The 12,153-nt window shown below is 47.1% G+C and overlaps 1 protein-coding gene across 1 annotated transcript; it reads right to left on the minus strand.

Moving 5' to 3' along the window:
• Window positions 1–1,146: 1,146 nt before the first annotated feature.
• Window positions 1,147–11,926, minus strand: esrrd (estrogen-related receptor delta; the record flags this gene model as incomplete). The annotated part of the gene is made up of 8 exons (XM_079246975.1): window positions 1,147–1,385; window positions 1,691–1,963; window positions 3,584–3,745; window positions 8,365–8,472; window positions 8,551–8,667; window positions 10,087–10,240; window positions 10,922–11,228; window positions 11,871–11,926. The coding sequence occupies 8 exons, from the start codon at window positions 11,924–11,926 to the stop codon at window positions 1,147–1,149; spliced, it is 1,416 nt and encodes a 471-aa protein (XP_079103101.1).
• Between the last annotated feature and the right edge of the window lie 227 nt (window positions 11,927–12,153).

Below are 12,153 nucleotides of genomic sequence, written 5' to 3' on the forward strand. Positions count from 1 at the left end.
TTCTGTTTGAGGAAACCTGATAAATCTGTCTCTGAGTTTCACTTTTAATTTCTCGAGTTCATCTGGAACGTTCCAGATAAAATCTTCTTTACGGAAGGTTTCAGAAGAATTGATTATTCGAATGAAGCAGAAAAACGTCGTCATCCTCCAGTAATATGATGAGGAGGAGCTCTTTGTCTTCCTCACTCATCCTGTAATCACTCTGATCATTGATCAGAAACAGAATTAAAAACCCAAAATGTTTTCAGGCTGTAATTTTTCTGTAAATTATTAAAATACTAAGAGTTATCATCTCCTGATTTATTGGTTAATTTGCAGAGAACAGTTCAGTTATCAGCTAACTGATTGATCACTACAGTGCTGCTTACTTTTTAAAGAAAAAATTAAACTATTTGCAGTTAAAAATAAATTTTCAGTTTACTGTTAAGCCCGATGTGGACAATATTATCTAAGTTGCATAAAATTGGAATTGAATTTTAGTTTAAATTTCTGTCTTATATTTTATATTTTCTGCTAAATTATTTTCATTTACAGTACAGGGTGCACAGTTAAAACATAAAACAATCAGAACTGAAGTCTTTAATAAATTTATTAGAAGGTCAAGAAAATATCAACAACCAAAGAAAAAACAATTTTTTTGTCAAAGTTCTTGAAAAAATAAAAATGTCAATTTGCTTGTATAAGTTATATTTTCCTAAAGTTGATCCCTAATCGGCAGCCGAGACGTCGCGTGACAAAAGTCCACAGCTTCTTAAATACCCCGGTTGCCATGGCAACCAGCTCAAGTTCAGTGTTAACCAGCACACAGAAAAATTCCATCAAAAATATCTCTGTTTAAAAAAATAGATTTAAATAATACAAGAAATGTCCCGATGATGACGACGATCTCATCTTCATCTCATTGATTAGGCTCCGACTAAACTCCCCCTGAGCAGGAACAGGACCTGATTCTGATTTATTGATACGCTGATTAGATGCCGGTAAATGATTTCCGGAGTGAGTGAAGGATGTGGTGAAATGTCCTGACTGCCCTGAACGCATTGGCTACGGAAGCCCGTGTATGTCCAAAAAAAAAAAAAAAAAAAAAAGTGAAATAAAACCGGAGACATTGAGGCTGCAGGTCATGTGACTGCAGACAGGAAGTGCTCAGGCCTTGGCGTCGAGCATCTCCAGCAGCAGTTTGTGCAGCGGGATGTGGTGCTGGCGGTGCAGTCGCAGGAAGGCCTGCACGGCTCGGTCGGCGGTCTGTCGCAGCAGCGGGAGGCTCATCAGCAGGCGGCCCGCCCGGTGCTGCTCCCTGCGGGACAACTCGTAGTCCTGAAGCGCCTCGTGGAGCCCGTCCTGGAACCTCTGCACGGCGTCCGGACAGTCCACCGGGTCGGCATCTGTCAACCACACACATGGACGGTCGTGTCAACTGCAGCATTTGAGGCGTTCTGACCGATGAAAATCCAGCATCTTCCATTGTGTGAGTATTGATGAGCTTTATGAATCGCGTCTATTGATCTGAGGCTCAGACGGCGAGAGACTGACCAGACATACAGAGACCCCCTCCTTTTATAGCTAAAAGTATGTTTCTGGAGCTAATCAATACTTATGTGCTCTCCTCTGCTTCAGCCCCCAGCCTCGCATCAATAAACATTTGTCTGGGTCAATAAGCTCACATGAACCGTCATCAGCGTGCTCGTACCGGAGTTGGCGAGGGCCATGGCCTTCAGCGTCACCACCTCCTCCGGGCTCAGCTTCATCACCTGGTATCTCGCCATCAGGTGACGCAGCGCCTCGTACAGGTCGGCCAATCCGGCGGCTCGACACTGGGCCTCACCCAGCCTCAGGTTTCCAGCGAACACAAGCTCCTCCCCTGCCTGGGCCTGTGAACGCCAGGCCACACCCACCAGAACAGCCTCCATCCAGCCGCTCTGCAGCAGCGACATCTGATCGACCAATGAGAGTCCAGCAAAACCTGGAAGAGGTAAGACAGGTGTCACCCAGTACCTCTGACCAATCAAAAACCAGCTTGTTTAGCTTCCCACTGGGTTCCTCCCAGCATGGATCAGCCAAACCAGTAAAGTCTGAACAGAAACTCTGCATGGATCCGATAAAACAGGTGTGAACCGCCGTCCTGCAGGTTTTAGACGTCACTGATCCAGTTTAAGGAGTTTTGGCAGGAATGAACAAGCCGCTCGGGAGAGAAAGTTTCATTTGAATCAGGTGTGTTGGAGTAGGGAAACATCTAAAACCTGCAGGACAGCCTGTCTGTACGGAGCAGGGCCTGCTGTTGGTCCAGTCCCATTTCCACCACCAGTATCCAGGGTCCCAGCCTTACTGGTCCCACCCTAAAGCTGGAATGTGCAACCTGAAGTTCTCTGATTGGTTGAAGGTTCTTCTTCTTGTTCAACTTGGCAGTAAGAGTAAAGCAGGAACGTCTCCATGTTGTTTAAAACCACGTCGAAGCATCACACGGCTATGAAGTCGCAATATTCCTATCGCTATCTGGCTATACGCCGCTTACCCGGTCAAATTACAGTTCGCCATGGAAACGACATAGTTTACCGAATAAAACCGTCCCGACTGGACCTCCGCTTGGAGACCATCTCGCCACAACAACCAATGCGCCGCAGGAGGCCAGACGGGAAACAGGACCATTAACGCTGGGCGAATAAAACGGTACGCAGATAGACGGGCAGCTTCGGCCGTCTCCTGCGACGGTGCGACGCGCGCTAGTTTTCAGTTTCAGAGGACTGAGCTATCTGTCACTTGACTGATATCTGATATACAACCTGCGAATGGAACAAACCGGAGAAGAAGAAGAAGAGGAACAGGAAGAAGCACCTGAAGGAGGCCAAACGCCAAAACAAAAAAAAACGTTTTTCTTCTTCTGGTCTCTTTGACAACTTTAAAAAGGTGCATAGGGAACGGTTACATGATGTTTTTTCATTCAGAGTTAATGATTTGGAATAAAATAATTCAGAATTAACGTATTCTCCTCTGAGTTTACATGGTAATAATAACTCCAAATGAAGGTTTACATGAAACACTTAATTCCTCTTCAGAGCGGCGGGTTGGGAAGGATTCTGATTGGACAGAGGGTGCACGTGACGTATGACGTATACCGGAAATAAATAGGTTGGCTCCCTGTTGTCAACAACGCGCGTCATCGGGACAGGACAAGGTAACGAGCATGCTCAGAACGACCAGAATTAACTTAGAGCGGAATGAAGGTTTACATGACAGAGGAATTAAATAGTTCGGGATTAAAATGGGAATAAACCAGAAATTTACATCGGAATTAAGTTTAATTCCGAATAGAAATCTGCATTAGGAATGAAGTTTACATTGTCGTTTTTCATCAGTTTAAAGCGAAATGAACTTTTATTCGGAATGAAAACTCCCATGTAAACGTCTCACTAAAAACTGGTGTCAAACCATGGAAATGATCTGGCAACACAACACACTGACATGGCAACGTAGAGGAGGCGTGGAAGTATGACAACGTTTGAAACGGACGTCCAGGTTGATGTAAGGGAGCAGAAATGGGCCTTTATTCTATCCTGAAGCGAGATGTAAGGTTTTCAGTGTGTACCTGGGATCTCCTTCGCCCAGCCAATCAGAACCAACAGCTCCCGATTCAGGAGGTCGCAGAGGGTCAGCAGGATCCGCAGGCTGCTGTCATTGGTCGAATCGTCGTGATTGGCGTCTAGCGGGGCGGGTTCAGTCAGCAGTAAATGGGAAATCACCTTGTTTCCTGAAGGAAAGGCAGAAATTGAAAAATGAAAACTTCATGAAGGTGTGAAAGTGTCTCCACCCATCATCTGGACCCACCGCCTCCGTTTGGTCGAGCTGGAGCTCGGCCACAGGGAACTCTGTCATTCTGGGCCACTGTACTGAAGTTTTAGATGTTTCCCTGCTCCAACACATCTAGTTCAAATGAAATCCATCCATAAGCGTTTTGTCAAATCCAAGTCAGTCGGAAGGAAACATCTAAAACCTGCAGGGCCAGAATCTGGGATCGCTGCTCCAGGATGTCTCCCCCACCCGAGACCAAAGGCCTTAACACACCGGCTCTAAATTCTTCCCCCGAATAATTCGCAATATTTCCGATTGAATCAATATCAAGTCAGTAGAAAACCATGACGATTTTCCTGAATGTTCGCATCCAACATATGCAGAATGGACCAATCAGAGAAGGCGTGTTGACAGTGTCACCATCCGGTGGCGAGCTACACAAGCGTCACTTTGTCGCTTCTTTCAGACGTTGTATCACCATGGCGACCAGTCTGGCTGTGCGCTAGCTGAAGCGGCTGTGGTCCAGCCTCAGATCCCGGACTAAACCGGTTCTCCTCTCCAGACCAGGAGGAACCCAACGCATGTTTTCACTCAGATCCCGGACTAAACCGGTTCTCCTCTCCAGACCAGGAGGAACCCAACGCATCTTTTCACTCAGATCCCGGACTAAACCGGTTCTCCCCTCCAGACCAGGAGGAACCCAACGCATCTTTTCACTCAGATCCCGGACTAAACCGGTTCTCCCCTCTAGACCAGGAGGAACCCAACGCATCTTTTCACTCAGATCCCGGACTAAACCGGTTCTCCCCTCTAGACCAGGAGGAACCCAACGCATCTTTTCACTCAGATCCCGGACTAAACCGGTTCTCCCCTCTAGACCAGGAGGAACCCAATGCATCTTTTCACTCAGATCCCGGACTAAACCGGTTCTCCCCTCTAGACCAGGAGGAACCCAATGCATCTTTTCACTCAGATCCCGGACTAAACCGGTTCTCCCCTCCAGACCAGGAGGAACCCAACGCATCTTTTCACTCAGATCCCGGACTAAACCGGTTCTCCCCTCCAGACCAGGAGGAACCAAATGCATCTTTTCACTCAGATCCCGGACTAAACCGGTTCTCCCCTCCAGACCAAGAGGAACCCAACGCATCTTTTCACTCAGATCCCGGACTAAACCGGTTCTCCCCTCCAGACCAGGAGGAACCCAATGCATCTTTTCACTCAGATCCCGGACTAAACCGGTTCTCCCCTCCAGACCAGGAGGAACCCAACGCATCTTTTCACTCAGATCCCGGACTAAACCGGTTCTCCCCTCTAGACCAGGAGGAACCCAACGCATCTTTTCACTCAGATCCCGGACTAAACCGGTTCTCCCCTCTAGACCAGGAGGAACCCAATGCATCTTTTCACTCAGATCCCGGACTAAACCGGTTCTCCCCTCTAGACCAGGAGGAACCCAATGCATCTTTTCACTCAGATCCCGGACTAAACCGGTTCTCCCCTCCAGACCAGGAGGAACCCAACGCATCTTTTCACTCAGATCCCGGACTAAACCGGTTCTCCCCTCCAGACCAGGAGGAACCAAATGCATCTTTTCACTCAGATCCCGGACTAAACCGGTTCTCCCCTCCAGACCAAGAGGAACCCAACGCATCTTTTCACTCAGATCCCGGACTAAACCGGTTCTCCCCTCCAGACCAGGAGGAACCCAATGCATCTTTTCACTCAGATCCCGGACTAAACCGGTTCTCCCCTCCAGACCAGGAGGAACCCAACGCATCTTTTCACTCAGATCCCGGACTAAACCGGTTCTCCCCTCTAGACCAGGAGGAACCCAATGCATCTTTTCACTCAGATCCCGGACTAAACCGGTTCTCCCCTCCAGACCAGGAGGAACCCAATGCATCTTTTAACTCAGATCCCGGACTAAACCGGTTCTCCTCTCCAGACCAGGAGGAACCCAATGCATCTTTTAACTCAGATCCCGGACTAAACCGGTTCTCCCCTCTAGACCAGGAGGAACCCAATGCATCTTTTAACTCAGATCCCGGACTAAACCGGTTCTCCTCTCCAGACCAGGAGGAACCCAATGCATCTTTTAACTCAGATCCCGGACTAAACCGGTTCTCCCCTCCAGACCAAGAGGAACCCAACGCATCTTTTCACTCAGATCCCGGACTAAACCGGTTCTCCTCTCCAGACCAGGAGGAACCCAACGCATCTTTTCACTCAGATCCCGGACTAAACCGGTTCTCCCCTCTAGATCAGGAGGAACCCAATGCATCTTTTCACTCAGATCCCGGACTAAACCGGTTCTCCCCTCCAGACCAGGAGGAACCCAACGCATCTTTTCACTCAGATCCCGGACTAAACCGGTTCTCCCCTCCAGACCAGGAGGAACCCAATGCATCTTTTCACTCAGATCCCGGACTAAACCGGTTCTCCCCTCCAGACCAGGAGGAACCCAACGCATCTTTTCACTCAGATCCCGGACTAAACCGGTTCTCCCCTCCAGACCAGGAGGAACCAAATGCATCTTTTCACTCAGATCCCGGACTAAACCGGTTCTCCCCTCTAGACCAGGAGGAACCCAACGCATCTTTTCACTCAGATCCCGGACTAAACCGGTTCTCCCCTCTAGACCAGGAGGAACCCAACGCATCTTTTCACTCAGATCCCGGACTAAACCGGTTCTCCCCTCTAGACCAGGAGGAACCCAATGCATCTTTTCACTCAGATCCCGGACTAAACCGGTTCTCCCCTCCAGACCAGGAGGAACCAAATGCATCTTTTCACTCAGATCCCGGACTAAACCGGTTCTCCCCTCTAGACCAGGAGGAACCCAACGCATCTTTTCACTCAGATCCCGGACTAAACCGGTTCTCCCCTCCAGACCAGGAGGAACCCAACGCATCTTTTCACTCAGATCCCGGACTAAACCGGTTCTCCCCTCTAGACCAGGAGGAACCCAACGCATCTTTTCACTCAGATCCCGGACTAAACCGGTTCTCCCCTCCAGACCAGGAGGAACCCAACGCATCTTTTCACTCAGATCCCGGACTAAACCGGTTCTCCCCTCCAGACCAGGAGGAACCCAACGCATCTTTTCACTCAGATCCCGGACTAAACCGGTTCTCCCCTCCAGACCAGGAGGAACCCAACGCATCTTTTCACTCAGATCCCGGACTAAACCGGTTCTCCCCTCTAGACCAGGAGGAACCCAATGCATCTTTTCACTCAGATCCCGGACTAAACCGGTTCTCCCCTCCAGACCAGGAGGAACCCAATGCATCTTTTAACTCAGATCCCGGACTAAACCGGTTCTCCTCTCCAGACCAGGAGGAACCCAATGCATCTTTTAACTCAGATCCCGGACTAAACCGGTTCTCCTCTCCAGACCAGGAGGAACCCAATGCATCTTTTAACTCAGATCCCGGACTAAACCGGTTCTCCCCTCCAGACCAGGAGGAACCCAATGCATCTTTTAACTCAGATCCCGGACTAAACCGGTTCTCCCCTCTAGACCAGGAGGAACCCAACGCATCTTTTCACTCAGATCCCGGACTAAACCGGTTCTCCCCTCTAGACCAGGAGGAACCCAATGCATCTTTTAACTCAGATCCCGGACTAAACCGGTTCTCCTCTCCAGACCAGGAGGAACCCAATGCATCTTTTAACTCAGATCCCGGACTAAACCGGTTCTCCTCTCCAGACCAGGAGGAACCCAACGCATCTTTTCACTCAGATCCCGGACTAAACCGGTTCTCCCCTCTAGACCAGGAGGAACCCAACGCATCTTTTCACTCAGATCCCGGACTAAACCGGTTCTCCTCTCCAGACCAGGAGGAACCCAATGCATCTTTTAACTCAGATCCCGGACTAAACCGGTTCTCCTCTCCAGACCAGGAGGAACCCAACGCATCTTTTCACTCAGATCCCGGACTAAACCGGTTCTCCCCTCCAGACCAGGAGGAACCCAACGCATCTTTTCACTCAGATCCCGGACTAAACCGGTTCTCCTCTCCAGACCAGGAGGAACCCAACGCATCTTTTCACTCAGATCCCGGACTAAACCGGTTCTCCTCTCCAGACCAGGAGGAACCCAACGCATCTTTTCACTCAGATCCCGGACTAAACCAGTTCTCCTCTCCAGACCAGGAGGAACCCAGCGCATCTTTTCACTCAGATCCCGGACTAAACCAGTTCTCCTCTCCAGACCAGGAGGAACCCAACGCATCTTTTCACTCAGATCCCGGACTAAACCAGTTCTCCTCTCCAGACCAGGAGGAACCCAGCGCATCTTTTCACTCAGATCCCGGACTAAACCAGTTCTCCTCTCCAGACCAGGAGGAACCCAGCGCCCTCGCTTGATGTGGAACCCGTCTTTGTTTTTGCCACCTTGCGACTTTGTTTACAATCTTCTTCATTTATTCGTGTTTAAAGTTGGTGTTCAGAGTCAGAAACGACGTTTTACCTGCGGTTTATTGATACTTTTATGTTTTTATTGGCATCGGCCGGGTGTGGAAAGGCCTTACGGGCAGCATCTGGTGTCTTCAGAGAGGACGTGGGTGGACTTACTGCTGATGACCGGGTGGCTGTACGGGCTTTTGGTGTATAGGCTCACTCCTGTCTCCACCCGCCTCTTGTACTTCTGGCGCCCGCCTCTGACCCGGTCCAAACGCACCCCTGCAACCCAGAGATGATGTTCAGGTTCTGCCCAACGCCTCGCTACAGACCAAGCTTTGTCTGCTGGATGTATCGCACCTTCCCTCATCATGCCGGCCTGCAGACACTTCTGGAAGCGGCAGGCCTGGCAGGCCTTCCTCCTCCGCTTGGTGATCTCGCACTCGTTCGTCACCGGGCAGCTGTACTCGATGTTGCCTGATGGAAGAAATGCAGAAGTTTCACCGCTTTGTGAAACATCTTTCATTTTCCATCCGCTGTCCTCGTGTAGGTTCACATGGAAATCCATAGAAATCTGGCCAGACACCCCCTCTTCGCCCCCCCTCCAGGGTGACAGGGCTTAAACTTCAGAGTTAACAGGATGCTGACGAGACACAATGCAGGAAAAAAACCTTGGGAGCATCTCCTCAGCCTGACTAACACCCCCCCCCCCCCCCCCCCCCCCCCCATACCAACCCCCACCACCAGGTCTCCAACTTCCTCCTCTGCTGATTCAGTTCTGCTCTCCCTTCCTCCCTTCTCTTTCCCACCACAGATCAATGAATGCAGATAACCAATCAGGTTTCTGGATCTCAGGACAACAAGCTGATCTGAATCCAGACGAAGCCAGAAACAAGCAGCTGATGGTTCGAGCTGAACGCTTCACACACTAATCAATGCAGTGAGCGCTGCCGTATTGATCAGGTCAGCTCATTCATTTACTTTCAGCGGTTTTCTGATTGGCTGAAGATGAAAGAACATGTTTGTGTTTGGAAGTTCTGCAAAGCTTCTCAGTCCAATGTGGTTGAGATTTGTCACGTTTGGTAAAACTTCCTGATACACGAGAACCAGGTCCTTCAGAGAACAGCGTTTATACTTAGAATAGATTATTGATTTTAAATGGATTAAATTTCAGTAATCAGAGATACATATCTCTGTGGTCCCACTTCTTTAAATCCACGTAATAAAATCTGAATAAGATTTTATGTATTTCTGGTGAGTTTCACATTCTCAACCAAAACAATAGCTGGTGTATGGAATCATAAAAGTGCCCCCAAAAACACAGAAATAAGAAAAATTGTAAAACATAAATGAATAAATAATAATAATAATAATACATTTTTATTATTATTATTATTATTATTATTATTATTATTATTATTATTATTATTATTATTAATAATAACAATAATAATAATAATAATGGATAAATTAATTTAGTAAATGTGGAAAAATTATTTCAAAGTATAACTTGTTTTTGTTTGTCTTTTTTTACCTGGTCGCATTACTTAAATATATAAAAGTCACTTTCTAATTTAATTTAAGCTGATGATAATTTTTGTGTGGAATTACTTGCTAAGATACAAAGAAACATCATGATGAACAACTTTATCTGCTGCTGCTCCATTGTATTCTCTTAGTCAGCTTCAGTTATTGTTAGCTTGCTTATGGGATTTTTTTTTTATTGTTTTAAGTATTCACAGAGATATTTAATTATTTATTTAGTTTCTTTATTATGTGACTTAACTTGCATAATTAATCTTTATATTTCCACTTGAATTTACATCAGGCTAACGTGAAGGTTTCAGTCTATGAGCTGATGGGAATAAATGGCGGCTTTGAAGCTGCTTTTCTTACCTTGTATGGTCCTCTTGAAAAATGCCTTGCAGGCTTCACAGGAAGCCACTCCGTAATGATAACCGGAGGCAAAATCTCCACACACCAGACACAACCTCTTGGCCCCTGCAACGCCCATCGGTGTCAGGTAGTCGCCACGGAGGATGGAGTCCACCTGCATTCAGTAAGCAGCCGCCATGGCGGTTTAGATGTTACCACATTGGATCCGTTTCCAGCTTTCAGAATTTTGGCTTTTAATCTTCTATGCTGAATTAATCTAAAAATAGTTGAGTCCACAGAGAAAACGAGTCGCAAATTTAAAAGATGAAAACATTTCCCAGTTAGCAACAGTTAGCATGTTAGCAATTAGCTTGGTAGTTAAAGTCTATGACAAGAAGTGACCCAGTTATTTAAAGTCTTCAGCACAAGACAATTTACAAGAAAGACTTTTTTCATTTGAACTTTATCTAAGAAACAATACTTATTGATGAGTATAAATACTCCGAAATTAGCCAAAATGCTACCGTACGGTCAAACGCTGCCCGCCGCTTTTTTCTTTCTGTTTTCACTGAATCTTGTTTAGCAGCGAATCTGGTCATCTATCAGCCTGGACAGATGACCAGTCCATTACTGGGCCAGCAACTGGTCCAATTCCCAGTAAACCTGCTGATGATTATGGGAATGTGGGAGGACATTGGACGTCTGTCAGCAGCTAGATGCGCCACTGGGCACCGCCTCACTCTGACGCCACATCCAGGCCTCCTGAAAACCCCTCCGTTTGTGGTGTTTTGGTCATAAAAACTTTATCCGCATTGTTTATACTGAACAAGATGGCAGAAGAGGAAATCATCTTCACCTTGGCAGAAAAGGAGTCCATCTGCGACATGGAAAAACACACGGATGCCGCGCCGCTTCCCACACTTCCTCCACTGGAGCTACATCCTGTCGGGGAGTCTGGACCTGGATCGCCACCAAGGAGGCTGTAAGGCGAGGAGGAGGAGGAGGCTGGGCTGGGGAGGAGGAAGGCCGGGTGTGACGGGCTGAGAGTTGGCGTGGTGTCGAGGGGGAAGGAGGGGCTGAGGGGGGAGGAATGGAGGAAGGAGGTGGGAGACTGAGCTTCATCATGAGGCGAGGAGGAGGAGGATGGGGAGGAGTCCAAAAGGCTGAGGAAGAAGAAAAAAACGAAGGATTTTAATCAACTAATCGTAAAAAAAAAAATATTTATGATCATATTTTACGTTTTCATCCTCATTAAGTTGTTTACGGCGATTGTTTACTTGTTTACTCAGACATAGTTTTTTTCCCTTCATGTCCACGAACAGAGATGAAAACTAAACCGAACCAAACATGCATCCGAACTAAACGGAGTAAAATACGACTTATTTACGTTGGAGTTATTCAACTATTATATTTACAATATTTACATTTATTTACATGCAAGTCATGTAAACAAAACATAAATTTACATTTTATTGGTGTTTCAGTCTGAATAATTTAAATTCTCTTCTGTTTTTTTCCTCTAGTTTTTAAGGTAAATTTGGCACTCACGTGTTCCGTACATTATAAACCAGTTTTAACTTGGTTGCTTGTTTTTCTAATTAGTTTTTATCTTTTTTTATATCTATAAAATTTTCATGCTGTTAAGATGTCGAGAATCATAAAACAGACTTACATAGTGGTGATTTAGTCTTCGCATCCGGACATTTTGAACAATCTCGCTTTCTGTTGTTTTTTAACGTCTAGTTCTGCCAGTTTGTGTAACAGTAACAATAAAAACTATTTGCCTCTGGGGTCATAGAACTCACCGCTGCGGGCCGAGGAAGTCGTAGTCGGCTGTCAGACAGAAGTCCTTCAGCTCCATCCTGATGCTGCTCCCAGATCACTGTACCACCTCCACCCAGCAGACTAATCCAGCAAGAAAAACACACAGCGATGCCTTCACATGCAGCGATGCCTTCACATGCAGCCTCCTCAGCTGGTAAAAACAAGCGTCTGGGGATACGTCAGGTTCAAAAGAAAAAGTTGTAAAAAGCTGCAGAAAGCAGGAGGGGAAGATGGAGACTCGGAGATGTGAAGCTTTGAAGGCTT

The sequence above is a fragment of the Telmatherina bonti genome (genome assembly GCF_933228915.1).
Source record: "Telmatherina bonti genome assembly, chromosome: 9".
In the NCBI taxonomy this organism is placed as follows: Eukaryota; Metazoa; Chordata; class Actinopteri; order Atheriniformes; family Telmatherinidae; genus Telmatherina; species Telmatherina bonti.